We start from the raw sequence: 26750 nt of genomic DNA, 5'->3' as shown, positions 1-26750 counted from the left end.
ATTTGTCCGCAAGATGCAAAGGGCTCCAGGGAACTGTCCATGGCATAGAGAAAGCGGAAGAGTGCTGCTGGCGCTGTATGGAGCGCAGCCTTTGGTCTCCCAGCGCCGGAGAAGGGGGCCTGAGGGCGCGGGCCCAGCGCCGGAGAAGGGGGCCTGAGGGCGCGGACCCAGCGCGGCGAAGGAGCGGCTGGTGGGCTCGCTGTGCGGCTGGCGCCCGTGGCCGCTTGCCGGCGGGGATCGTCCGAAGAGCGCCCTGGGCTGGGCAAGCGCGGGGCTCGGGGGCCTCTCCCTCCCCTGCAGCACAACTGGGGGGCGACTCGGGGCGGCCTTGGGAGGAAGCCCCTGCAGATGGCAAGGCAGGCGCTGCCTGGGCTGGAAACGGGGAGGGGGAGAGGGGGTCGCAAAGGGTCCCTCCTCCCTAAAACGCGTGCGCGCCTCAAAGGGGCGCTTTCAGCCCACGCGCCACTGGGCTCGCCCGCTCCGCGCTCTCCTCGCGATTTCTGCCCTCCAAAGGAGAAAAGCCCCCTTGGGGCACAAAACCCTGGATTTCGCATGCGGGACTCGCAGGGCGAATCAGGACCTGCCTCTAAAAGTATTTCTTACCTCTATGTCCCCGTCCTCTGACGGCTGCCGTGCGAACATCTCTTCCCTCTGATTGGGCAGAACGAACGCTTGGGGCGTGGCCTGATCCGACTGGGCGGTTCTATAAACCCGAAGGGCGGGGGACGCTTGGCGGTTGGGAGCGGGACAACGCATCATTGCGGAAGCCAATCAGGGAACGGAGAAGAGTTTGAATCCGAGGCGCTGCCTGAGAAACGGACGGCGCAGGTGCGCTGCTCGGAGCCCCAGAAGCAGGAGAAGCGGAGGCCGGCCGGTGGGCTGGGCTGGCGGTCGCGGCCATGAGGAAGAGGTGGGCGACGGGAGGACTCTCGGGGCGGGGGGTTCAGGCGGCTGCCCTTCTGGTGCTGCTCAGCGGTCTCCGCCTGGGCAGGGTAAGGCGGTCTTGTTTTCTCGGGGCGGTCTCTGCCCCGGAGCGCCTGCGGGTGGCACCTCCGCCTTCTTCCCCGGGTGGTCGTGGGGAGAGCTCCCTCCCGCTCCAGCCCCCTTCCCCCGCCTGACGGCACTCTCTCTCCCCCTCACCCAGCGAGATCCTGGCCAACGAGTCGGTGGCCTGCCTGAACCAGGCGTTGTTCCAGCTGCGCGACATCTGGGAGGAGATCGGCATCCCCGAGGACCAGCGCCTGCAGCGGACCGAGGTGGTGAAGCAGCACGTCAAGGTGAGGGGCGAGGCAGCAGGACAGTCTGGGCGATCCCGGCCCGCTCCTCCTCCTCCAGAGCTTCCCTCTTCAACGTTGGGTCTTCAGGACTGCCATAATCTCTAGTTGCCTTAGCTAATAGTCCCCAAGGCGGAGGGGAGTTGTAAGCCCAACAATATCTGGCTGGCCCAAGGTTGAAGAACGCTGCTCTAGCCAATAGAGGAGGCTCATCTGGCCTAGGGGACTAAATTGGGATAGGGAAGACTTGGGAAAATCCCCTCCCATGTTGTCTCCTCTCCCCCTTTAAATCCCTTCTCACAGAGAGGGAGTAAAATTTCTCTTTGTTTTTTCAGTTTTGCATACATCTCTCTTCTGCCTCCTCCCCTTGCTCACTCTTCCCTAAACTAAAAAGCTCCAAATCTTGCCCCCTTTCTGCACCAGAGAGTTGCTGCAGCCCCTTGAGCTCTCTGGTCACCCTTTCCTCAATCCTTTCCAGCTCTACAACTTTCGTTATTTTTGAGGCGCAGAGGCTGTTGTTGTCCAAGTACAGCTACACTATAGAGGGGTATGAATGGGTTATGATATGGGCAGTCTTGTATTTGGCCCCTTGAGTAACGGCATCTCTTTGGGAATGGACTTGCATGTGAATGTTATGAAGAGTCAGCCCACGTATGCAGGGTTTGTTTGTGGAGCAGTGGGTGCCTCCGTTGTGCTTTGTGTGAACCCAGCAGCAGGTGCCCTCAGTGTAGCCGTTTGGGCTCTGCAGCCTTGCTCTCGGCTCCTCTGGGCCCGATGCCATCTTCACCCAATGCTGCCTGCTCTTGTGCCACCAGGGCCTGCTGGGCATGATGATTGCAGAGGAAGAGAACCTCAAAGAGCGTCTCCTGAAGAGCATTTCTACTTGTCGCAAGGAGCTGGCGACCCTCTGCAGAGAGCTGCAACTGGTTCCTTTTGAGGTGAGGCTCGCTGCGGTTGAGGGCTAGTGAATGGGGCTACAGCAGGAGCTGCCTGCTGAGCTCAGGGGCACTGTGCTGTTTTCTCAGGAGGACGAAGGGGCCACTATTCTGCAGCTGGAGAAGGACCTGCGCACCCGCGTGGAGGTCATGCTGAAGCAGAAGCGGGAGCGGGAGCAGGAGCTGAAGGCGCTGCAGGAGCGGGAGCAGGAGATGTGCGACCTGCTCTGCATCACTCCCTGCTGTGTCAACAGCGAAGCGGTGCCCAGCCTAGCAGAGCTGGACCACTTCCGTCGCCACTTGGCAGGGCTGGTGGCTGAAAAGGTGGGCGCTGCATGCGCATGTACGCCAGTGGGGAGGGGGCCAAGGAGGAGAGGGTGTGGCAGTGGTGGCTGACCTTCCCCTATGGCCTCCAGGAGCGCCGGCAGAGGGAGTTCCTTGACACCAAGCGGCAGATTGTCCTCTGCATGGAGGACCTGGAGCACATCCCCGACACGAGCTTTGAGCGAGACGTGGTGTGCGAGGACGAGGATGCCTTCTGCCTCTCCAAGGAGAATATTGATGCTCTGAAGGATCTGTTGCAGCAGGTTTGAGGGGAAATGGGGCGGGGCGGAGGGCTTGCCTTGCGAATCCCCTCCGTCGTCCTTTTTGCTAAGGCTGGTCTTTCTGTTCCCAGCTGGAGGGCCGGAGAACTCAGAAGGAAGCTCTGTGTGAAGAGCTGCGTTCCAGGATCCTGGTGCTCTGGGAACGGCTGCAGGTGCCTGCGGAGGAAAGGGAAGCCTTTGCCCCGTACATGGAGGGGTCCAGAGCCAAGACCATGAATGCTGTAAGGAGTACGGAAAAGCTCTGGCCCAGGATCAGCTCCTGCTGTGCCCATCCTGCCTTCTCTCCCACTTGCCCGTTCCAAGTTCAGCACAATATGAGAAACTGCCCGTCTCCCAGTAGGGAAAAGGGGTGCCTCATGTTTTGCCACTGGGCTTGAAGAGAAGCTGCGTGAAAATTTCCTCCTATTGGCTTGCACGAAATCCTGGTGCAATACAAGTTTCCTCTTAATGTTTTGTGATACATGCTGATTGGGGGGGGGGAGAGGCTCAGTGTTCAGCCTGGAAGCTGTGCCATCACAAGCATCTTGACCCCATGCTCTTCACCATCTCTAGCTGCAACTGGAAGTGGATCGCCTGGAGGAGCTGAAGGTCCAGAACCTCAGGAGCGTTGTGGAGGCCATCCGAGCCGAAATGGCTGACTACTGGGACAAGTGTTTCTATGGGACCGAGCAGAGGCATTCCTTTTGCCCCTACTATGAAGGTGAGTGAGGGCCCTCCCTGCATGGCTGATGTGGCCTTGCTGGCTGTGGTTGACACAGCTGCCTTTTTGTTCTTCTTCTTAGACAACTATACCGAAGAACTCTTGCAGCAGCACGATGAGGAAGTTGCACGGATAAAGCACTACTATGAGAGACATCAAGAGCTGTTTGAAGCTATCCATAAATGGGAAAACAACTGGCACCTCTTCCAGGAGCTGGAGGTAGCTATGAGCCTTGCTGGGCCAGGTGGCAATCCGCTGAGGGCCAGTCTGGGGTGGGAGGAGCCACAGTCACCTTTCACGAGCACAGGCTGCTCAGTCCCCAGGTGCGAGGGGCTGGACTGTGACCACTCCTCCCTTTTCAGAGAAAGGCAACGGATCCCAGTCGCTTCACCAACCGAGGGGGCAACCTCCTGAAAGAGGAGAAGCTGCGAGCAAAACTGCAGAAGACTCTCCCCAAGGCATGTGGCGCTTGGGAGGGAGGCCAAAGGCGGGCCAGCCAGCCTGGCAGTGTTTGCATTGCGCCCCTGGGCAGCTGGGTTGACGCAGGTTGTCTCTTGTTGCAGCTGGAGGAGGAGCTGAAGGGCCGGGTGGAGCTCTGGGAGGAGGAGCAGGCCCAGGCCTTCCTGGTGAACGGGCAGCGCTTCCTGGCGTACGTGGCTGAGCAGTGGCAGCTGCACCATCTGGAGAAGGAGAAGGAAAGGCAGGAGCGCGTGAGTTGGCCAGCTTGGGAGGCCCATGCCAAAGCAAAAAGCAGCGCTTCCGGCTTGCCCTCCGTCAGTCTGTGCAGCAGATGTACAGAATGGGCTTGCTTCCTTCTGTTCCTCTTCCCAGGTGGCCCACTGAGCTCCTGGGTGGCTTGGCCAAGGCCACCCAATGGTGGGAACTGGCAGAAGCATCCCTGCTGGGTCTTTGGAGGCTTGCCTTTGTGTGTCCTTGGGTACAAGGGTAGCTGAGTCACGCTGGTGCTCAGATCCAAGCCAGAGCCAGGAACCAATCGGAAGCCTGGCCTTGGCTGGAGAGGCTGCGGTCCCCACCAGTCTTCTCGCCAAGGGCAAGGGGCTCTTCCTGGAGTTGGCTTCCCCTTTCAGGGCTCTCCCAAACTCTCCTTCTAGTGCCCTGTGATTTCCAGCCATCCCTGCTCTTCTTTCTTTCAGCAACTCAAGAAGTCCCGTCAGATTGAGGAGGAGATGATGTACGGTAGCACCCCCAGGACCCCCAACAAAAGGCAGGGCTTGGGCCTCACCACACCTGCCAAAGTGCGGAAGGTCAGGGTAGCAACGTGGCTCTGTGATGTTGGGGGGAGGGGGGACACAGAGGGCAGAAAGGCTGAGCATTTGTGCACTGAACAACTCACTTTGGTCAGAAATAAGGAGTGTAATAAAGAGTAACAAGAGTAAAACTGGCTCTAAGAAAGAGAGAAAATACCCAAGGAGCAAATGAGAACTGAGAATCTACTATATGATGCTGGCTGCAAGAATCTGTTCAGGCAAAATACTGGAAGAGGAAATCTAAAACTGCAGGAATAGCTGAGAAAGAAGCCAAGATGTATGAATCACTGCAGTCCCATATAGTAAAGGAAGGAGGCAAACTTAATACGTTTGTGCAGAACTCGAATGTGCTTTGCACTTGCTCATATAGCAGAGTATATTCCACAGGAGGTGGTGTAGCAAGTAGCATAGTACTGTAACCTTTTATACATCCTGACCATTTGCAGGAGTATTTTTCTTTGTTCTCAAATCAAATCCTATCCTATATCTGTATCCCTATCCACAACTACATCATTAGGCGCCGTTCCCATTGCTGTGTGTGTGTGTGTGTGGTTGCATGCACACCCATCTGAGAAATGGTGGAGTTGGAGAAAAACAAGGGGGGGGGTTGCAAGTCCACTGTGGACAAATGTTTAAGGGCTAGTTAACGGGTGTGGAGAAGAAAACCTGATTTGGCCACCGTGTTGGGGGGAGCAACCTGTTGTGACCCGTTGCTTTTTCTTGCAGCTCAACACCACAGCTGCCACCCTCAACAGCACCATCCGCTCCGCATTTGTGGGCTCAGCGTTCCACTCACCGGTGTCCCATCTGCCACTTTCTGGAGCAAAGGTGAGCAGCTGGGCCCTAAATAACTGCCCGTTAAGAGATTCTCCTGGCTGGCCCAAAGCAGAATGGGCCTGCCTTCCCTTCCTAGCCTTCAGGGCTGCGTGCTGCACCAAGAGGAAGCTGGCAGCAGGGGCTTGGGGCAGCCCCAAAGTTTACAGAAGTACAAAAAAAACCCACTTCTTGGTTTTTGTTAAAATTGGTATGTTTATTAGTTACCTTTTAACAAATTCTCTACACAAAGTACAATTAAGTATAAGATTAAAAATAGAACCACGATGCAGTCAGCTTGGGAGGGGGGCTTAAAGGAGGATGGATAAATACAGTCCAATGGAGGGAACCCAGAATAGAATGGAATGGAGTATCATGGAGGGGAGGGTATTGCTGACCAGAACAGTGAAAAGAAGCAGCACTTAACGCTACAACACTTTGTTGCTTCTCACACATGCCCCCTTTATCCAAGTGATGTGTATCACAAGCAGAAAAGGGACCCACTTCAATGGACTTCAGGAAAAGGTCTGTTGCCATGTTTATGCGCAGCAAGGAAAGAATCTGCACACTGAATCCTAGAATGTCGCCCCTCCCAGTGGCTTAATGTGCTGCCCTCCACTTTTCTGTGCCGCTTCTCTCCAGGGCTCCCGCAGCACTGTTGCCAAAAGCCCTAACCAGCAGTGCTTACGCTCCCCTCTGCCTCTGCAGCCTGTCCGGACTCCCAGCCAGACGGTCTCCAAGCCTTCTCGCCCAGGCCCTCTGGAGCGCAACAAGGAAAACGTGCCTCAGCTCAACAGAGCAGCTCTGAGCGGTGGGTGCATCTCCACAGCCCCTGCCCAGCGCGCCTGCAGCATTAACTCTGTTGCCAGCACCTATTCCGAGTTTGTGGTAATTTCCCTCTTCTCTCAACGCATCTACTCTGACAGCCATCACAGGCCGCTCTGTTCTCCTCCCTGCGACGGGGCTGCACACCGCCAGCACCTGCCTCTTCCTGACACCGGCAGCTGCCCTGCAGAGTCCCAGCGGACCCAGGGCCAAGCATGCTGCTTCAGAAGTCTTCCTCAGGGCAGGAGGCTGTGGCAGGCCCCCCTCCCCTAGGTGGATGGCAGCAGCCTCTGCTCCCTCGAGAGTCCAACATTCCTCAGTTTATCACCTTCCCAAGAGCAGGAGCACGCCCCCTCCTCAGTGGCAGCCTGCAGCCCAGTCCCTCCATGCAGCAGAGCGCCACTGTCTTGCCCACCCTCGCCCATCTCCTCTGCTAGGTTGGCCTCAAACACGGACATTGCCTGGCCTTGCAGCCATCTCCCGGTGCCACTTCATGGCTAAACTCTTACATGCAAGCCTGTGTAATAAGCCCTGGCATGATGTATGTATTGTCTGAAATGAGCGGGGAGGAGCATGCATAGAGGTAAACTGGATCCAGGGCCTGGGGGAGGGGGATTTGGAGGAGGGCTACCCACCTCTTTGCTTTTAACTGGTCAGATCGTCCTCACATGCATTTCCATGTAACACATGTGCAAGAGGCTTGGTCCTTGTGTGGAAGGTGCCCCTCAATTGTGTGGTCATGGCACGCCTCCCCTTCCCTTCTGCACCAGTCTGTGATGCACACGGGCTGTTTGGGCCTGCCTTGTTCAGCTACTTCACGTGAATGTTTTTCTTTCTTCACAGCAAGAACTTTCAAAGGCTTCCAGATCTGAGTCCAAATCCCACATCCTCAATTCCACAGCTTCCAATATTGAGAGCTGAAAGGGAACGTGCTGTGCACTTCAAGGACGGGAGGCAGCAAAGAGGCGCTGGCCCCACCTGACCTTCCTAGGGCTGGGCCAACCTCGGCGGCTTCCATCCCAGCCCTGTCTGGTACTGTTGCCCTGTGGCAGTGGACAGAGGGCCACTTTTAACTATTGGTTACTTGTTTTTACTGCAATGATTTTTATAGTGTTTTTATTTTAAAAAGAATAAAATGTAACAATGCAAAGGGTTTCCAGAACCGGGCGTACTCTCGGGCACAACTGGCTGTCTAGTTTAGGGTTCCAGCAGCAGCAGGGAGCTTGGCTCCTTTTTCTGCTCCCCTGGGTGCCTCCGGGGCCCCTTTTTCTGCTCCCCTGGGTGCCTCCGGGGCCCCTTTTTCTGCTCCCCTGGGTGCCTCCGGGGCCCCTTTTTCTGCTCCCCTGGGTGCCTCCGGGGCCCCTTTTTCTGCTCCCCTGGGTGCCTCCGGGGCCCCTTTTTCTGCTCCCCTGGGTGCCTCCGGGGCCCCTTTTTCTGCTCCCCTGGGTGCCTCCGGGGCCCCTTTTTCTCCCTGTGCTAGGCAGGGAGTAGGGTGGGCCAGATGGCTAGTGCTCACTGAAGCACAAGGGGTTCTATCCATCCGCATAAGGAGGAGTGGAAGGAGCAATGTCACTGCTGCCCTCTGGTGCTCATGCAGTTGCTTGTAGTGGTAGTGCGGGAGTCGTTCTGGCTGTAACAGAAGAGGGGGGCAGCAGAGAGGCCAAGCAGGCACCTCTCGCCTGGTTTCCTTTGGGTTAACAGGCTTGCTCAGGTGTCTTGCTCTGGAGGGCAGGCGTACAACTTGGCCCTTGATCTGGCTTTGGTAATCCTTACAACAAATGGTACAGCACTGGCCTCATCTTGCTCCTGCCTCTGAACTGTGGCAGTTGACCTCTTTCTCCGAGGGACAGGAGGGGGCTTCTGCCATCCCTACCCCCATTATCATGGCTAGATTTGCACCTTCTTTTCACTACAGTCGCCTTGTTATTTATTTTTATGGCACTGTGTTCACATCTTGTTTATCTGCTGTCCTACATAATGAATAATCAATTGTATCGTTCTGGGCTTTTCGCTGATGATAACAGTCTAACCCTCCACCCCCAAGTCTCTCCTTGCTGGAGAGACTCCCCCTTTCGTCAGGAGCGCCCCCTACTGTCCTGCTGACTCATGTCTGGCCTTCCATCAAAAGAATGATTGTATCCTGACTGCAGGCCAATAAGGGCGGTGATGGCAGCCGCAGTAGCTTTATTAACAAAATGACTGTTCCAACACCTGTTTTGTTTTTCATGGCAATTTAGCTCTACATAAAATATACCTTATAAAATACGACTCTGCATCCGTGTTGTACTTGTGAGGTGCTAAAATGCAGCGCTCTTTCAACTGAAGACGGCCTTGCAGTGAAGTAGTTGTAACAGGAACATGGACATGTAGGTTGAGGTAGGCAAAACATTAGCCTGAAGTTACAAGACTTGCCTTGGATGGGATGCTCTGGCACTTGGCATTGTTGAAAGGAGCTGAAGGCAGCTCTCTGCAATCGTGGGCTGCGAGAGGGAGCAAGTCCTGTTCATCCATGCTGTCTGTTTCAGGTCACTGCGACACAAAGGTTTCTGGCTTGTTGCAGCTGTTCCTCCTGCGTCTCATCGTGGCACAGTATGTATATAGGTGGTCCATGGTCCACATACAACATCCACCACACCAAGACCCCAGTCCACAAAGCAGCGCACTCTCCGTGGCTCATCAGAGCTGGCAGTGTCCCTGTGCCCCAGTTGGCCGTATTTACCTACAACCAAAAAGGACTGTTAGCAGTGCGGGCTGACCCTGCCCTTGGAGACAGAAGGGTGCTGATGCTGTGACACCTCCCCTGACTTACCCCAGCCCCAGGTGTAGAGATCTCCGGTGCCTGGAAGACAAGGAAGGGTGTAACAGGCTGTGCGCCAGCAGACACTGGAAGGGTGAGAGCAGAGTTCCTCTTTGGAGGAATGAACTGGCCCAAGGAGGAACACCACAGGTAACCTTTGTTTGCCCACACAAATTTAAACATTTCCTGGCCATTAAAACAAGGAGGCCAATGGCAAAATTCAAAGGGCCTGCAAGAAGTGCTGCTTACAAACGCCATTTAAATAATCACTTCTAATACATTTTGAGTATAGCAACCCTGAACAAGAATACTTTCTTCCTCTTCAGGGAGGTCATTTGGGAGTAGTCACATATAAATGGTGCTCAGAATCATAACAGAAACGCAGAGCACTCTAAGTAGGGTTGCACTAACAGCAACAGCTCCACAAAATTCTTCAGGAAAGTCTTAGTATTGTCATCTCTGCTCCCCACACCTTCCCCCTGGAAGGCAACCCACACATCCTCTTACATGTCACAGCTGCTGTGTGTCGTGATCCACAGCTGACCTTTTGGACATCTGCCCCATCAGGCATATCCAGCAAAGCGGGGAAGGCTTGGATTGAAATGAATGTAGCTTTGTGGGGGCCTTGTGCTTCCTCCGGCTGGGCCAAGCTCAGTTTCTTGTCACCTAGAAACACTCCAGTTACAAAGTGGTAAAAAACAACTCCCTATCCTCACCCTGGAGATAAGGCCCAGTCTCCCCTCTAAAGAGCCACAGGTATAGGCTTGCCCTGTGCCAAATCTTGCAACGGACAGCCCTAGAAGTACCCTTGCACGCTAGCAGTGCCTCACCTTGGTTTGCCTCTGCTGTGGTTGCTTTGCTTTCAGCCAGTGATTTGGAAGGCAGTGCAAGTTGTCCCGACTCATTCCAGCCCCAGATGTACAAATCTCCTATTTCTGGCAGGGGGGGGGGAAGCTAAGGGTTACAGCACAGAAGTAAAATGGCTTTTCTTCCTCCAAAGAGGCAACTGCATCACACGTCTGGCAAAGGGTATTCCCCACATGAAACTGGTCCTGGTCCTATGAGGTATATGTCTTCCCACGCGAGGGAGTACATTTCCTGCCAGAGGGGTTGGGGTGGAGTGAAAAGAGAAAAAGGGTTGCAGCAGCAGCAGCCTCGCCCTCATTTTTAGGTTTTGCAATTCATTGTTATAAAAAAGATAAAGATATTGCTCTCCTTCACCTTTGGCTTTTCTATCTTTGGAGAGTTGTGTACAGAAGAAAATTCCCCTTCTGCAGGAGACGCTCCATCTCCAGCGTCATCTGATCTGCAACAGTTTATGCAGGGGTGGCTAATCTGTGGACTGTCATCGTCCTTGGCCTGTGGTCAAGGGTGGAAGTTGCAGGGTGGGGGAGGGGTCCAACAACATCAACATCTGGAGAGCCACAGGTCCCTTCCCCCCACCCCATGTTGAAGGAGCTGGAGCCCAGACCTGTACACCTTCCACCTGGTCACCAATGAGGAAACCAGACAGGCGTAAAGGAGGATCCCTGTAGCAGGGTTGCTCTTGTGAGCCCCAAAAGGCTGCTGCTATTATGATTACTGTTGGAATATGTGGTTCAACTCGAACTTGTGGGTTGAGGCTGAATGGGGTTAAAAGGGTAGCCAGAGAGGAGACCTGATTGCTAGGCTAATACCTGTCCTTTGATCTCCTGCTGACTCTCCCTTCCTGCTGTCTCTCCCTTCCTGCTAGAGTGACTGATATGCTTAGGATGTTGTCCACATCTCCTTCCTTCTTCTTTCTCTTGAGAGGGAGAGCAAGCATATTCTCTTTGTCTCTCCCTCTCCTCCAAGCATGAGGGCAAACACTAGGCTTAGTGTTTCCATCTCCAACTTAGCTAGTTAGCTAGATGTAGAACTCCTTCCTATCAAGTATGTACTTCCAGAATGAAGTAGTTATTTCTTATTTTAAAGCTTAAAGTCTGACTAATTCCAGGGAAGGTGTAATCTTTAGCAAAGATTCAAACACACAAAGCTCACTCAGATGCTCAAGTGCCTAATTTTGCTACCCTGCAACAATTGCTAGCATCAACAAGCCTCTTGTGAAGGACGGAACCCCAAAGGCCACTGATGGGTCTGTCCACAGCCCCTTCCTGCCCCCTTACCGCTGATGCTAGCCGAATGCCACCCTCCAGCAGCCACGTCCACCAGGGGCACGCCCTGCAAGGCTTCCACCAACTGCGGCTCTGTCCTGCTCTCCAGGTCCCCATGACCCAGCTGCCCGTGCCTGGGAAGAGGAGAAAGACAGCCCAGCCCAGGTCAGTGTGAGCAGCTCAGCCCCCCCCCCACAACTCCCATACAGCTGGCTTCCAGCTGTCAGCAAGGTCCCACCAGGAGGGCAGCTGGGGGGGGGGGAACTCACCTGCCACCTCCCCACGAGAAGAGGGCCCCCTGCTTGCCCAGCAGCACCACATGCTCATGGCCCAGGGCCAGCTTGCGGACCTGCAGGACGGAAGGCAGAGGCCTGAAGAAAGGGGGGCAAGGTGTCACGTACCCACCAGGCACCAGCGGCAGGTCTGTGGGCAGAAGCGACAGGAGCAGTCAGAAGGGCTGGGGGGTGCCGTAGGGCAAGGGCCCCCTGCTCTTCCATCCTTCCTTTCCTCCCGCCTGCCCACCTGCGGTTGCCGCGTCCTCCGGCAGAAGCTCACACCGCCAGGCTGGCTTCCCGTCCAGGATCAGAGCCAGACCCTCCACCGGCCAGCCTTCCAGCGCAGCCTCCCGCAGCACCAGCACGTGCGTCTCGGACGGCAGCACATCCAGGCAGTCCTGGGGCAGCACGGCACGCACCCCACCCTGCAGCAGAACCGGGGTGGACCCTGTGGGAGGCAGCAACGGGAGGGGAGGGTTGGAGCTTTCTTTCCCGAACTTGGCTTCCAGTGGGGCAGACGGTGGAGAATGTCAGGGACCACAGTAGTGGGGAGAGCCCCCTAAAACTGGCTGAGGGAGGCTCACACACGCGCATATTTCCAGGACATGTCATCAAGGCCAATTGCTAAGGAGGGGGAGACCCAACCCCTGTTGCCAACGTCCGAGCAGTCGAGCTACCCATCTTCGGCGGGGGGGGCATGAGCGAGCGAGAGTCGAGGTGGGGAGCGAAGAGGCCAAGCGCTCAGCTCTTCGGCTATTCCGCCACGGGGTGTAGCGCCTGCGGGGACACTCCATGTGTTGTGGGACTCCAACTCCCAGCAGCCCCGGAGCCGCCCGCCTGGCGAGGGTGATGATGGGAGTTGTAGGCCAGCGCCACCCGGGAGACCACGGGCTCTCCTCACCCCCCTCGACCCCTTGGGATCGCACTCGGGATCGCGTGCCGGCCGAGCCCCCGGAGCATGTGCGCGGCCTGCAAAAGGGAAAGGGTCTGCGGGGGCATGGTGGGGCTGCCGGCCAGGGTAGGCATGCGGGGCTAGGCGGCCTGGCACTCAGAAGGCAGCGGTGCGCCCCGCTCGGCTCCTAACGCGCGCAGGAGCGGCCGCTCGGTCGGTGGGCTCGAAGGGAGCGGGGAGGAGCCAGCCCGACGCCAACGCGCAGAGTCTCCCTCACCGCCGGCGCGGACGATCCCGGCGAAGCTCCAGCTCGGCCTCACCCGGCGAAGCCCCGGCCCGGCCTTGTCCAGCGGCACCGGCGCCAGGCCGGCCTCCGTCGCCTCCCCGAAGTGGAACCCGACCTGGAACCATCCGCCGGCGAGCTCCTCCATGGCTGTTCTGCGCCATGGGGGCGGCGCCCTCGATGCAGCCAGCCCTTTTCGCTCTTGCGCCGGCCCCTGCTGTAACCCCGGATGCTGGCGGGGCAAAGGAGGAGTGGTTGGCCCGGCCCCTCTCGTGGGCAGCACAGACTGACTGCCCTCTCCGGCCCTGGGCTAAGCGTCACTCATCATTTCAGGAGGAAACGAACCAGCGCCGAGACCGCCCCCCTATTTGGGCTTTTCTGGTAATCGGGGTGCCTTCGGCTAGCCGGCTGCTGGGGCAGAACCGGCGGCCTCCCTCGCCCCATGCGAGGGCTCTACCCTCCTGTGACCTTCTGCTGAGTGATCGGGAGTCGAACGCTTGCGCACGCACACAAGCACCCAAAAAAACCCTGAAGTAAAAACCATAAGAGGGTTGTCGCAGCAGTCGCTGCATGCAAGTGTTGCATTGCTATTGCTGTGGTCTAGGAAGGGACAAAATCGTAAGCTTAAGCATCAACCTCCAAATAATACATTTTTTTTCTTCTCCAGTCTCCTGCATGTAAGACAATTCGATTACTCCAAAGGAGTTTCTATGACTTTACTTTTCCTAAATGTGTGGGATGTATTGGCACCACAGCAAGGCCAGCGTTGAATGGGCGCATACATGCGCGGAGTGGTCCCGGCCCCTTTGGCCTTCCCCAGGGGAATGGCTTCACTTCCAATTTAGGTCACCTCCCATCAAAAAGGATATTGCAGAGCTGGGAAAACTTCAAAAAAGGGCAACCAAAATGATCAAGGAGAGCGCGACTCCCTATGAGGAAAGGTTACAGCATTTGAGGCTTTTCAGTTTAGAGAAAAGGTGAGTAACAGGAGCCATGACAGTTTATAAAATGATGTGTGGCATGGAGAGAGTGGAGGGAGAGAAGTTTTTCTCCCTCTGTAGAACTCATAGATATCCAATGAAGCTGAATGTTGGAAGATTCAGGACAGATAAAAGGAAGTCCTTCACACAGCGCAGTTAAACTATGGGATTTGCTCCCATGTGATGGCTGCCAACTTGGATGGCTATAAAAGGGGATGAGACCAATTCGTGGAGGATAATGGTATGAACGGCTACTAGCCCCAACGGCTGTGCTCTGCCTCCTCATCGGAGACAGCCTGCTTCTGAATACCAGTTGCTGGAAGCCGCTCTTGCCCTCAGGTCCTGCTTGGGGGCCTTTTCCCATTGGGGCATCTGGTGGGCCGCTGTGAGGACAGGATAGGCTGGCCTAGGTGGGGCCCCTTGGCCTGATCCAGCTGCAGCAGGGATTTCCTTATGTTAACCAAGTGGACACGGATGTACAGAAAAAGACATTTACTTTGTTTTCCTGTTTTGCATAGATTTCCATATTCATTTCATACCGTATACACTGTTTCCCGTATAATCTTTGCTCACTATAAGGGTGGTCCTATTTGCCAGCAGGAATGGAACAGATTGTCCGCAAGACAGTTTCCTCCCTAGCCCCAGGTAGGGGAGGAAGCCACAGGAGCCGGAGCCACAGCCTGCAGAGGATCATCTACTGAGTCGTCACAGGGAGGCCGTGACTCCCAGCAGCAGTAAGGAAAGAGGCAGCCATGCAGCACAAGCCGCTCAGTGGCCCCGGCAGCTCAAGCCCCGGGTCAGCCAGCCCACCAGCCAGCGCCCCAGTGAGACACTCATTCTCCAGATGACAGACAGCCAGGAGGCTGCAGAAGAGCCCCCAGAGCTGCCTGCTGTGCCAGGAGACAGTGGCACAAGCCGCGTGGGTCTGAAGGTGCCTGTGGCAAGCTCCCTTTGTCTGCTCCCAGCCCCCAGCAAGCCCCATTTCTCCTCCCGGTGCCTGTGCAGCGTGTCCAAGCAGGCTGGAGACAGGCGGGCTCTCACTTCTCCCCCGCAGCAGCAGCAGCAGAGCTGGGCTTGATCAAGCCATAGGCCACAGCCTGAACCAGGCACTCCTTGGCCATGTGGGCCACCTGGGGCGTGTCCTCAGCCCTGGCCATGACAGACAGGATCTCCAACGTCTCGCTCTCCATCAGTTTCTCCGCCACCTCCTTGTTGGCCGCCACCATGTTCCGTACCACCACCACGCCGCGATGCTGGAGCTCGGTGCTGGGGCTGAGCAGCAGGGCCTGCAGGATCTCGAGCCAGTGGACCGTCTGGGGAAGAGGGAGGGAGGAAGGGAGGCAGGGAGGGCAGTCAGCAAATGGGGAAAGGCCCAGCCCTGCTCTGCCCCGCAACAGCCTCCTCCAAAGGCCAGCAGGCCCAGCGGGCAGTTCCTGGCCCGGCCACACACAGGCACCACTCACCACTTGAGGAATGCGAGTGCCGACCTGCGGCAGCAGCGACGTCAAGACGGCCAGCGTCCCCGAGGCTGCCCTCCGGAGCCGCTCCTCCTCCTCCCCGCTGTACAGAACCAGCAGCTTGAGCCGGTCAGTGCCCTCCGCCAGAAACAGCTCCCCGACCTGCAGAGAGGAGAGGAGAGGCATGCTTGCAGGGGGGCTCTCTGAGACTGGATACAAGCACAGCTGGGCAGCTCAGGCTCCGCTCACCTCCGGGCTCAGGGCCAAGTTGCACATGCACTCGGTGGCTGCCAAGCGGATCATCTCGTGCTCCTCAAACATGTAGCCTTCGATCATGGGCACAGCCTTCTCCTTCACAATCTTCTGCCTGCAGGAGGGGAAGCAACAAGGAAGAGGAGGCGGTGGTAGCGGCCCTGTCTCCAACAGCTTCAGCCCTCCCAGTGCCCTGCTGCAAAAGAACATGGCCGGCCGTCGGGGGCGACAATCAGGCCAGCCTCCCTCCCCACCTCCCTCCCTCCTTACCTGAGCCGCTCACTAGTCCCAGCCAGATTGGTAAGAGCCATCAGCCCCTCAAAATTCTGCAGGGCGGTGTGGCTCAAGTGCAGGAGGCCAACCAAGGGCCGGACCACCTCGTAGATCTGCAGAACAGGGGAGACAAGCTCAGGGAGGGGGAAAGGGGAGCTGCTGCTGCCGCCACTGCTGGGAATCCAGCCCCATCAATGGCCTTGTTGTGCTGCTGCCGCAAAGACGTTTCTGGGTGACACTTCTACGCGCCACCATTTCCACAGTGCTTGCTCCCACCCAAACACACACCCCGCTCCGCACTGACCCGCTCGCCCGGAAAGGCCATCTCGGGGGCGGTGGTGATGGTTATCTTGGCCAGCGCCTGTGCTGCCTTCGTCTGCCCTGTTTCAGTGCCCTCCAGGGCCAAAGGGATGAGTGCCTAGTGGTAGGAACAGCAAAAGAGCAGGCAGAGTCAGCCTGGAGTCAAAGGCACTGCAGGGTGCAGCCAGGCATGGAAGCACTCTGTAGGGGTGTGTTTGCACATGCAAGTGTGTGCAATGCTCACCTTCCCCCCTCCTGCCGCCACCACGGCCCCTCTGTCCTCTGCGTCTTCTACGGCAGCCAGGAAAACCCTGTGGGGCACAGAGAACAGGCACTAAGGAGCGTGGGCCCCACAATGGCCCCCAAATCCCTCATCCCCTCCCAACGTGTGAGCGCAGGGAGTAATCCTGGCTCAACTGAGTTTTCTGAGCTCTTTGGCCAAGCAGGTAACGTGCCACTGACCAGCATGTGGGGGTGTGTGTCTCACCTGTGAGCAGCCACTCTAGAGAGGCCCGATATAAAGGCTAGCTCAGGCTAGGCAGTTTTGTTCTGGTGCTTGTATTTCAGTGTCCTCTGGAAGAGCGTGGGTGTGTCTGTCTCCCAGGCCCTTTTCCCCAGAGGCTGGCTTCATTTTGGAGTGGAGGGTCCAGCTCTTGCAACCTCATCAGCAGGGGCACCACACGACCACCTCCCGCAGGCAGAGACCTTCATCCTGGCCCACCTTCTATCAACAGTGTCTGGGGCAAGACATAGCTAGAAGCATGGAGGTCCTATGGGGCTGCAAGTGGACGGATCTCTTGCACCATCATGGGAAGGGCTGGAAGATCCAGATCCAGCTCAACCCTATTGGAGAGCTCTGAAGAGATCAAAGCCAGGCAATTGGGGATCAATCGAGAGACAGCCAATGCAGGTGAAGCGGCTAGTGTTGGATAATGTCCTGGGAGACCTGGGTTCAAATCCCCACTCGGCCAGGAAGCTCACTGGGTGTCCTTTGGCCAGTCCCTGCCTCTCAGCCTAGCCTACCTCACAGGGTTGTTGTGAGAAAAAAACCAGGAGGAGGAGACCACATTTGTACACCACCTTGAGCTCTTTGGAAGAAAGGTGGGATATAAAGGCAACCATTAATCAATCAGGAAAGTCTCTGCCAGCCTCACCTGGAAATCAACTCACGGCAGGCAGGACTCAGGGAGAGCGGCTCGCTCTTCACCATGCAGGTGAGTGCCGACACCACGCCAGCAGCCAGCAGCTTCCGCATACGCCGGCGCACAAACTCCGGCTTGTCCTGTGCAGTGAGAGAAGGGCTGAGGGCGGGCGTTCTGTGGGATGCGCAGCGCCTGCCTGTTTGCTCCATGTGTCCTCTCAGTCTCTCTCTCCAGCATCCCACACAAGATTTTTTGCCTTTACAGCAGCCAAACTTCCAAAGGCTTCCCACTCTGGTCTCAGCTCCCCAACACCTGAGAAGCAAGGCTTGGGGAGGCAGCTGGCAGTGGAGAGCGGGAGCCGGTCCTGGCCACACCCCCAGCCCCTCCGCTCCCTCTCACCTTTGGGTGCTTCTCAGGAATGTGCTGCTTTGCATACTTGGCAAGCTCCACCATCTGGGGATCGGGCTCTTCTTGGTCGTAGCTGCTGGTGCAGTTCACCAGCGTGGAGGCCACAGCAAAGAGGACGCTCCGGTTCTCTGACTGCGGGGGGAAAAGAAGGTGGTACCGGTCAGTACCTCCACAAGCCATCACATGTGCCTTTCTAGCCCCAAGACTGGATGGTTGCCAGGTGGACCTACTGCGTCTGCCTTTAAATACTGTCCAGAAGTGTCAGTCGACGCAGCCCACCCAGAGGGGGGCACCGGGAGCAGCAGGTGCCCATGCACCAGAACAGGGTCTCCAGGCTGGTGTGGGCTTCAAAGCCCTAAGCAAGTTGGCTCTGCGCACCTTAGATCCTGGCTCCTCCACCTGGAGCTGGCCCCCACCGAGGCAATCAGTCTGTGCCTGGACTGCATGGTGGGTGGGGGCCAACAGGATCCAGTGCTTCCCCACGCAGAGAACTAGCATGTTAAGGTAGAGGGCTCTAAGCCCCTCCCTCCCACACACCTGTTGGGGGTGGGGGGAGAGAATTCCATCATGTGACCCTTCAGCGGCAGTCTGAAGGGGCAAAGCTCAGCTGCCTCACCGAGGGCTAGGCCCGTGCCTTGTCCTCTTGGCCAGCTGCTAAGGATACCCTGCCCAGTATTAGCAGACAGCGGGTGGGGGACCCCCTTCCATGACTGGAAGAAGACAGAAGCAAACGCTGCCCAAGGACTCGCTCCACTCCCCTGCCCCCGCAGCAGAACATTACCCTCGCCAGCCGGAGGAGAGCCTGCAGAGCGGCCGGGTCCTCCAGCAGCTCTTCCTTCACGTCCGCGTCCAAGGTGAGGAAGGCCAGGCCTTCTGCCGCCCAGTACTGGGTGCCAGCATCGATGGCCTCGTTGCACAGCCACCTGGAAGCCGGGGAAGGAGCAGAGCACACGCAGCAGCATCACCAGGAGGCCCCTCCCCACCCCGGCCCCCATTCAGACAAGGGGCAGCTGCCAGGCCACATCGCCCCATGCCTTACAAGTATGTGTCTATTCAGATGGGCAGACAAGTGACTTCTCCGCCATCAGCCCCCAAGGTGTTAAGAAGAGGAGAGCCAGCCTCTCATCTCGCTGGAGGACCAGGCGGAGGCAGACCCCCACGACACACAAGGGGCTCCCCTCCCTGGTGAGGTACCCCCTGCCTCCAGGGAAGAGGACAGCGCTCGCTCACTCACTTTCGGCACTGCTTGGCCAGCTTCAGGGTAGAGCCTTCAGCAAACTGCTTCATGCTGAAATCTGTGCCCCCCGCCGAGCCCAGTTTGCAGAGGCCCTGAAAAGAGAAATCATGGCGTGCTATGTAAGGAGGAGGAGATCAGGCACCCAATGGCCCCACTGGGCAGCCTCCGTCCGACCCAAGACCTCCCCTCAGTCAGGGAAGACAGAGCAGGAACAGCAGAGCGGAACCAGCCAAGCACCCTCCCTTCTCCCCCCCCCCCTCTCACCACCAGGGCACGGATGCGGATGCTGTCACGTTCGCTGTGCTTATAGATCTCTTTGAGCAGCGTCACACCATTGGCGGTGATGAAGGTGGCCCGCTTGGCCTTGTCAGCTGCATGGATCAGGGCCTCCACAGCCACGAGCTGGTCGGCCTCCTGTGATGAGGCACACAAGGCCAGGATGCTCTCCAGGATGCCGCTGAGCTCCAGCACCCGATTCCCAGCCTCCAAGGGGCCTTGCAGGAGGCACGACGCCGTCTGGATGGCCCGCAGCTTCCCAGGCACACCGTGGTCCTGGAACCAGCCCCTGGAAGAAGAAGGAAGCACAGCCCATCCCAAGCAAGGGCACACCTAGAGGCACTCCAGAGCCGGAACATCAAGCAAGAGCCTCTAACCCCAGATCAACAAATGGCTTGAGCTCTGCCCCACTGCTGGCCACAAAGCTCACAACGGAACGTTCACATTCACCCCCATCTGCCCCCCCCGCCAGAACCAGGGGCCAGCCCCAAAGTCACTCCCGGGCCTACCTGACGTAGTCCTCGCAGAGCCGGTGGAAATTCTCCCGCTCTCCGTCACACTTCAAGTCCCCATAGAGCTTGCTGAGAAGGACGGCGGCGCTCATGTGGGTGTTCTCTGTTACACGCAGGCCCCCGGGACTGTGGCTCACTGTGCCCCCCACCTCCAGGATCTCCTTGAGACCTGACAAGGACACACACCGGTGCTCCTTGAGGCTGGGAAGAGGCTTCCCAGGATGGGCAAGAGGCAGGAGCAGGAGGAAGGGCCCAGGAACGGGATATTCTTACCCTGGTCAATGACCCAGAGGGTTAGGCAGTTGTTGGGGTCCTGCAGTGACTTCCGGGGCACCACGCTGATCAGCAAGTTGAGGATGCTGTCCCGGCCGTAGGCGGACATGCTGCCCCGTGTCAGGGCCTCCAGTAGCTGCTTGAGCACCGATTTCAGCTCTTTGGATGTATCTGCAAGAGTAGGACCGAAGTCAAGGGGGCCTGAGCCTGTTCTGCCTCAGGCCGGCGTCCGTGGCTGAGCCCCACCCACAGCGCGAGCATACAAAGACCAGCCTGGCACAAACCATCCCCCAAAGTGGATGCTGAGCCCAGGTTTTGCCAGAATGACTGCTGGTGAAGGCCTGGTTGCCTTTGGAGAGGGTGTCAAGACAAGTGGGGTGGGAGGCATGAGGGCTCCAGAAGTACATAGCTAGATGGGAAGCCACCAGGATCCTACAGAGGCATTCAGATGATTAAACACCACAATAAAAAGGCAGTCAAGGCAACACTTCTGCGGCAGAGCTCAGAAACGCAAGCAACACTCATGCCCCTTCCTAGCTTGCGAGGATGCAAGCACTGAGAAACCAGGAGTAGCCCACAGGGAGCTCTAAAATCCAGATGGAGCTGGGGGGCTTCTCTCACAGGCCAGGAGGGTGCCCAAGAGAGCCTGCATCTCAGGGCTGACAGGGTATCTCCACGCCCTCAGAGCCTTCAAAACAAGAAGACTCACCCAACACCAAGGCTTCCTCCTTGCCACGCACATCCCTCTGCAGCCCCTCCTTCAAGGCATCAAACACGACCTGCAGCAGGCTGTAGGTGGCCAGTGAGACCTGCTCATCCTCCATCTCCAGCACAGCAAAGAGGCGCTGAGCCCCCAGCTCAGCCAGGATCACGGCTGTCTGCAAGAAGGGCACCATCTATTGAGACTCGGGGGGAAATCCAGGCCCGTCTGGCCACCCTCTCTGGAGAACCACCCTGCTCCCCACCCCCCAGGAGCAAAAGAGGAGACCTGTCAGGCAGGCAGCGCCATCAGTGCCACCGTGGTTTGTCAGCAGGAACTCCTGGCACCCGTACACTTAGCCAAGCAGACAGAGTTGAGGGTTTGTTTTTGATGCTGCCACCGTATCCAAGCCACCTTGGACCACGCACTACATCAGGAGCCAACAATCTCGCTTACCCTTTGCAGCAGCAAGAGATCAGCCAGACTCCAACAAATGAAATGAGCCTGAGGCTTCCTCCCAACACAGGCACTGGGGGGACCCCTTCCCCAAACACGGGTGGAGGTCTGTCTCTCTGCCTGTCCAGCAGATGGGGCTGCAGCCAACCAGAGGCAGAGAAAGACCACACACCTCTGCTGCCCCGCCCTGGCTCTGTGCTGGAGGAGGACAGGAGAGGCAATCTAGCTCACCCCTGGCCTCCTGCGGCATTTCCTCCCCCCACCCACCCGTTGGAGAAGAGCCAAGTCTGGGCATTAACATCTTTAGTTGGCTACCAAGGCCACCCCAAATTTGTCAACCCCTGAACAAGACGTGGCTCAAGCAGCTCTAACAGAAGACAGCCGCATGTGTGACTTGCCAACAAACAGGCCTCGCTAGTTACCAAAAGCAGAGAGGACAACAAGCCATCGGCCTCGATAAACATGCCCTTACCCGAGAACGATGCCCGTTGCAAAGGCCTGTGAGAGTCCGCACGGCTGCCAGCACCATATCCACCCGGCTCGTATCGAGCAGCTGCAGCAAGAGGCGCACCCCGTCGCTCTGGAAAATCTTCTCAGCACCAGGTTCCTCTCGAGCCAGAACGATCAAATTCTGAGCTGCCTGGCCAGGAGAAGCGGCACTCAGCCTAGCAATGGGCGCCCCTCACTCGCTCCCCCCCAGAGAGGGCCACACGCGGCCGAAGTGGGAGGCACGGCCAGCACTGGCTGCTGAAGATCTCTGGGGGTCCTGGCCCACAAGAAGCCAAGTGCCCTCCCCTCACTTGATGGATTGGGGGCTCCAGTCTTGGGGGTGGAGAGCTGCGTCTTGAGCAGGCTTGGGGAATCTGCTGCAACCCTCCAGGTGTTGCTAGACTACAACTCCCATCACCACCATCCCTGACCATTGGCCATGCTGGCTCCTGGGGCTGATGGGAGATGGAGCCTCCATCTCTGCTCTTCTGGGTTCCCACAGAAGGACACAGAGCAGAAGCCCTAAAACATCACACCCTGACATCATTGCCCTGACCATGAGGCTGAATACACTCTGCACAGAGTCACCCCCCCACAGCCCAAATGGATGGATTTATTTGTTTATTAGATTTATATCCCACCCTTCCTCCCAGAAGGAACCCAGAGCGGCAAACGAAAGCACCAGAAACACTCTAAAACATCATAAAAACAGACCTTAAAATATATTAAAACTTCCTTAAAAAACATATTAGAACAAAACATATTTGAAAACATCTTTTTTAAAAAAAGCTTTAAAAATGCATTAAAAAGCAATTCCAACACAGACCAGGCTGGATTGAGACTTGCAGTGTTAATTTCACAAATTAAAGTACCTGCCTAATACATTCTGGTTTTGCAAGTCATGGATAAGGAAGTTGCTATACAAGGACCCAATGCACCTCCCTCCCTCCCACCTGACAATCCTGTAAAACCTCTATCCTCCTCCTGGCTTTTGCCAAGACAGCTTTTTGGCACCAAAAACAATTCCAACAACGAAAAAAGTGAGAAGATGGTGAAAGCAGCATAGGTGGCTTCACAAAAAGCTTAGATATGACCTGAAAACAAAAAATGACACATAGAGGAAGTGGAAGGAAGGCCAGGCCACAAAGGAAGAGTACAGGCAGGTATCACGGAATTGCAGGGATGGTGTCAGGAAGGCTAAAGCTGAGAATAAGTTGAGGTTGGAGAGACACACCAAAAGCAACGAAAAAGCTTTCTTCAGGTATGTCCATAGTAAAAGACAGAGAAAAACCAACGATGGTACAGCTACTCAATGAGGATGGCAAAATGATAACAGATGACAAAAAAAGGCAGAAGTGCTCAATTCCTACTTTGGCTCAGTCTTCTCCCAAAATAAGGTCTATGACCCTCCTGGGAAACATGAAATTGAAGGGTCAGGATTTCAGCTTGAGAATGATAGACAAATGGTCAAGGAATACCTAATCACTTTGAATGAGTTCAAATTGGCAGGGCCCAATGAACTGTATCCTAGATTATTGAAGGAACTGGCTGAAGAACTCTCAGAACCACTGTCTAATATTTGCGAACTCATGGAGGGTAAATGAAGTACTGCAGGAGAATAATGTTGTCCCGATCTTCAAAAAGTGCAAGGAGGAGGAACCTGGGAAGCATAGACCAGTCAGCACGACATCAATCCCTTGGAAAATTCTGGAGCACTTTAAAAACAATGCAGGAATTACGAGAAGCCAACATGGATTTGTCAAGAACAAATCCTGCCAGACTAAACTTACTCGTTTTTTCATTGGGTAACCTCCTTTGTAGAACGTGGGAATGCTATGGTCATAATATATCTTGACTTCAGCAAAGCTTTTGACAAAGTGCCCCATGATATTCTGATTAACAAGCTAGCTAGATGAAGGCTGGTTGGAACAACTATCAGGTGGATCCACAGCTGGCTCCAGAATCGTACTCAAAGAGTGCTCATCAATGGTTCTTTCTCAAAGTGGGGGAAGGTAATAAGTGGGGTACTGCAGGGCTTGATCCTGGGCCCAGCACTCTTCAGCTTTTTTTAAAAATAACTTGGATAAGGAGGTGAAGAAAATGCTTATCAAATTTGCAGATGGTACAAAATTGGGATGGACAGCTAATACCCTGAAGAACCGAAACAAAATTCTAAGGGATCTTGATATGCTGGAGCATTGGGCTGAAAAAAACATAATGAAATTTCACAGGGATAAGTGCAAAGTTCTATGCCTAGGAAAAGGAAACCAAACACACAGTTATAAGATGTGGGATACTAGGCTCAGCAATACTTTATACAACAAAGATCTTGGAATTGTTGTTGATCACAAGGTGAACATGAGCCAACAGTGCGATGTAGGTGCAAAAAAGGCAAATACTATTTTAGGCTGCATTAACAGAAGCATAGTTTCCACATTGCATGAATTATTAGTTCCCCTCTATTCGGCAGTGGTTAGGCCTCATCTTGAATACTGTGTCCAGACACCGCTCTTTAACAAGGATGCAGACAAATTGAACCAGGTTCAGAGAAGGGCAACGAGGATGATCAGGGGACTGGAAACAAAGCCCTATGAGGAAAGGCTGAAAAAACTGGGCATGTTTAGCCTTGAGAATAGAAGACTGAGGGGAGAGAGAACAGCAATCTTCAAGTACCTGATTCCTGCACTCTCATGGGCCTTACTGGTCCCTCCCAGCTCTACTTATTCTATGGTCTTCCAGCTGCCTAATTCCACACATGCCCAGTACACGTCCACTGGCAGCGCACCCTGCCCCCGCTCTTCCTCAAGGCAAGCCACACCTCCTGGCTTCCCTGCCAGAGGACTACCTTTTGCTTCTTGTCCAGATCTTTTTCTTCAGCATCCAGCAGCAATTTAAACATCTGCTCCACTTTGGAATCGGTGCAGGACATGGCTGTCATCTGAGACAAACAGGCATTTGGTGAGAGACCAGACTACATGCTCAGGGCCAAGTCCACCAAAGGGCCTTCAGTAGCCCAATGGAGAGCTGAAGCTGAGAATCCTGGGTAGACAGCGAGACGGCCCCTCAGCCAGGAGCACGAGGGAGGGGCCTGGCCTGGCCGCTGCCCCCTTACCTTCTCATGCATGCTGCTGCCAAGATTGCGCAGAGCCTCCTGGAAGGCCTTGTTCTTGGGCTCCAAACTGACACACCTCTGCAGATCTAGGACAGCCTGGTCGAGGCGGCCCAGCTTCTGAAGGGCTTGGCTGCGACGGAAGAGGCTCTTCACATCACGCCCGTCAGCTTCTATAGCTGTGAAGAGGCAGGAAAACATAAGAGGCGGCAACGGACCTTCTGCCAAGAAAGAGGCTCTAGAAGGAGAACAGGCCCCCTGGCTCACCTTTGGAGGCATCCCGTTCTGCTTGGAAATAGTCCTCCTGCAAAAGAAACAGACCATGAGAGAGGCAGGGCTGGGGTCCCATCTGCCTGCCGGAGAAAGGACTAAGGAGAGGGAAAAGAGCTCCTGCCCCTCCCAAGGAAGACCCGTAACAACCTCAGGTTCCCCCAAGCGGTTGACAGCGGCAGCCCTGAAAGCCTTTCTGGGGACTGCCGGCCAGATCGCAGCGAGTGAAGCCCAGATTCTCTGCACATCACAGCAGGAGAGCCAGGGGAAGAGAGGACAGGGGAAGGGTCAGGTCAGCCTCTCCCTCTTTTGTGGCCACTGGCTTCCAGGTGCCTCAGCCGCTCATACCAGGAGAGCTCCCCAGGTGGGGGCCTCTCCTTGGATTCACTGAAGGGCATCACAGCTTCCAAGGGGCTGCAGAGCAAGGAGTACCGGCCGCTGTCACCCCCACCTTGGGCCCTGCTCCACTCTGCTCTCAGGCCTTTGGGTGGCCCACCTGGAGGGAACAAAGCAGTGCTCAAAATAAGAGGTGCAACATTTCCGGAAGTTCTTCTGACACGGGGGAGCTCCGTTTCCCCAATCCCCCCCATCAGTACTAAACTCCTTTGAGCTGTTTAAACTTCCCCTCAAGTTCCCCATATCACCATTAAGAGCGCCAGAAGCTCCCTTATACCAGCCGGGCCGCTGCCCCACCACTCGGCAGGGCCTGCACTGACCGGCAGCAATCCGTCTCGAGACTGGCGGCCTGAACCCGGGGCCTGAGCGAGGCCGGCCCTTCCCCGCGAGCGAGCGGGCGTGAGTCACGCCCCCCCCGGCCAAGTGGAGCTCGGGAGACCCCCGACCCCCCTCCGACTCACGAGCTTGAGGTGGCAGGCGGCGCGGTTGCGGTGGAGGACGGCGCGGTGCGGGCTGGGCTCGACGGCATCCTCGAGCGGGCAGAGGCTCAGCGCCCGCGTGTAAATGGCCAGCGCCTCCTCGTAGCGGCCCGCCTGGAACAGCTCGTTGCCCTCCCGGCGGAGCTCCGGAACCTGCGAAGAGGGGTTGGGGGATCAGAGAGAGGCGAAGGGGGGTCGGCCGGCTATTCCCTCCTCCCCCCCGGGGGCCTCTGCTCGGCTCCCACCGCCCCACTCACCGGCTTCTCCTCCATGGCGCGCTCCACTGACGTCTTGCGGGCGCGCCAGCCCCTTCCCAGGAGGGCCACGTGCCCTGGGCTGGGCCGGGACCGCCCCCGTCGCTCTCGCCCCGTCCCTCCCCTCGCAGCCGGAGCTGCTTGACCTGCCCCCCTGCTGTCCCGCCCTCCCCCCGCGCCGTGCCTTGCCTTTCTGCCGCCCCTCGGGGGCCCATGCTGGCCGGGGGCGGCGCAGGGACATGTCCCGAGGAATCGCGGCCGGAGGAGGCGATGGGAGCGGCGCTGGTTAAGCCGGTAGAAGTGCAGGAAGTCGACGGTCATGAGCGCCAAGACGAGGCAGCCGTAGAGCCCCACGCCCAGCAGCGGCACCAGTGGGCTCCTGCAGCGGGGAAGCGGAAGCGGGCTCAGCGGTGCGGCGGCGGCGGCGGCTGGCGCTGAACGAGCCGAGCGACCCCAACTCGCCGCCGCCCACCCCGGTCTCTCCCTCCGAGTGCAGCTCACCGGGGCGCAGGTGATGAGGCATTCCCGCCGCCGCGGAGCCTCTCGAACTCGGGCCGCGGGCAGCAGGACTTGAGGCCGCGGTCCCCAGAGGGCGGGCAGCAGTAAGCTTGGGCCGGGGGGTCGGTGAGGCGGGGGCAGTAGAAGCCGGCGTGGTGCCGCCCGTCGGGGCCCAAGTAGCCTTCGCAGA

General features: G+C 56.8%; 3 protein-coding genes across 9 annotated transcripts; 1 reads left to right on the top strand and 2 right to left on the bottom strand.

Annotated features, from left to right (window-relative positions):
* Positions 1-53: 53 nt before the first annotated feature.
* Positions 54-8688, top strand: PRC1 (protein regulator of cytokinesis 1). Of its 3 annotated transcripts, XM_061595709.1 has the most exons (15): positions 54-190; positions 664-910; positions 1145-1277; positions 2090-2212; positions 2300-2533; positions 2626-2796; positions 2886-3035; positions 3367-3514; positions 3597-3733; positions 3877-3972; positions 4078-4224; positions 4669-4779; positions 5509-5610; positions 6238-6483; positions 7264-8688. In XM_061595709.1, the coding sequence occupies exons 2-15, from the start codon at positions 900-902 to the stop codon at positions 7339-7341; spliced, it is 1887 nt and encodes a 628-aa protein (XP_061451693.1). In that variant the 5' UTR covers positions 54-190; positions 664-899; the 3' UTR covers positions 7342-8688. The 3 variants fall into 3 exon arrangements, with proteins under 3 accessions (XP_061451693.1, XP_061451694.1, XP_061451695.1); XM_061595710.1 differs by lacking the exon at positions 54-190 and having other exon boundaries at positions 720-910; positions 6304-6483; XM_061595711.1 differs by lacking the exon at positions 54-190 and having other exon boundaries at positions 720-910; positions 6238-6406.
* Positions 5817-13262, bottom strand: RCCD1 (RCC1 domain containing 1). 4 transcript variants are annotated; one of them, XM_061595717.1, is made up of 8 exons: positions 12794-13262; positions 11872-12072; positions 11751-11772; positions 11362-11483; positions 10048-10152; positions 9725-9883; positions 9230-9303; positions 5817-9139 (listed from the first exon to the last, which is right to left on the bottom strand). In XM_061595717.1, the coding sequence occupies exons 1-8, from the start codon at positions 12945-12947 to the stop codon at positions 8942-8944; spliced, it is 1035 nt and encodes a 344-aa protein (XP_061451701.1). In that variant the 5' UTR covers positions 12948-13262; the 3' UTR covers positions 5817-8941. The 4 variants fall into 4 exon arrangements, with proteins under 4 accessions (XP_061451701.1, XP_061451698.1, XP_061451699.1 ...); XM_061595714.1 differs by having other exon boundaries at positions 11619-11772; positions 12794-13260; XM_061595715.1 differs by having other exon boundaries at positions 9230-9259; positions 11619-11772; positions 12794-13259.
* Positions 13263-14255: 993 nt separating this feature from the next.
* On the bottom strand, positions 14256-26647 carry UNC45A (unc-45 myosin chaperone A). 2 transcript variants are annotated; one of them, XM_061595030.1, is made up of 21 exons: positions 26564-26647; positions 26252-26441; positions 25791-25961; positions 24931-24967; positions 24667-24842; positions 24400-24492; positions 21538-21705; positions 20619-20787; positions 19910-20080; positions 19634-19805; positions 19113-19413; positions 18846-18940; positions 18393-18534; positions 17603-17743; positions 17216-17343; positions 16306-16372; positions 16066-16179; positions 15759-15874; positions 15486-15603; positions 15243-15398; positions 14256-15092 (listed from the first exon to the last, which is right to left on the bottom strand). In XM_061595030.1, the coding sequence occupies exons 2-21, from the start codon at positions 26381-26383 to the stop codon at positions 14817-14819; spliced, it is 2943 nt and encodes a 980-aa protein (XP_061451014.1). In that variant the 5' UTR covers positions 26384-26441; positions 26564-26647; the 3' UTR covers positions 14256-14816. The 2 variants fall into 2 exon arrangements, with proteins under 2 accessions (XP_061451014.1, XP_061451015.1); XM_061595031.1 differs by lacking the exons at positions 26252-26441; positions 26564-26647 and adding an exon at positions 26066-26172.
* Between the last annotated feature and the right edge of the window lie 103 nt (positions 26648-26750).

This window comes from Rhineura floridana, chromosome 14, assembly GCF_030035675.1.
Source record: "Rhineura floridana isolate rRhiFlo1 chromosome 14, rRhiFlo1.hap2, whole genome shotgun sequence".
In the NCBI taxonomy this organism is placed as follows: Eukaryota; Metazoa; Chordata; class Lepidosauria; order Squamata; family Rhineuridae; genus Rhineura; species Rhineura floridana.
Note: the sequence above shows the minus strand (reverse complement) of the source record. Positions and strands in the feature narration are given on the sequence as shown.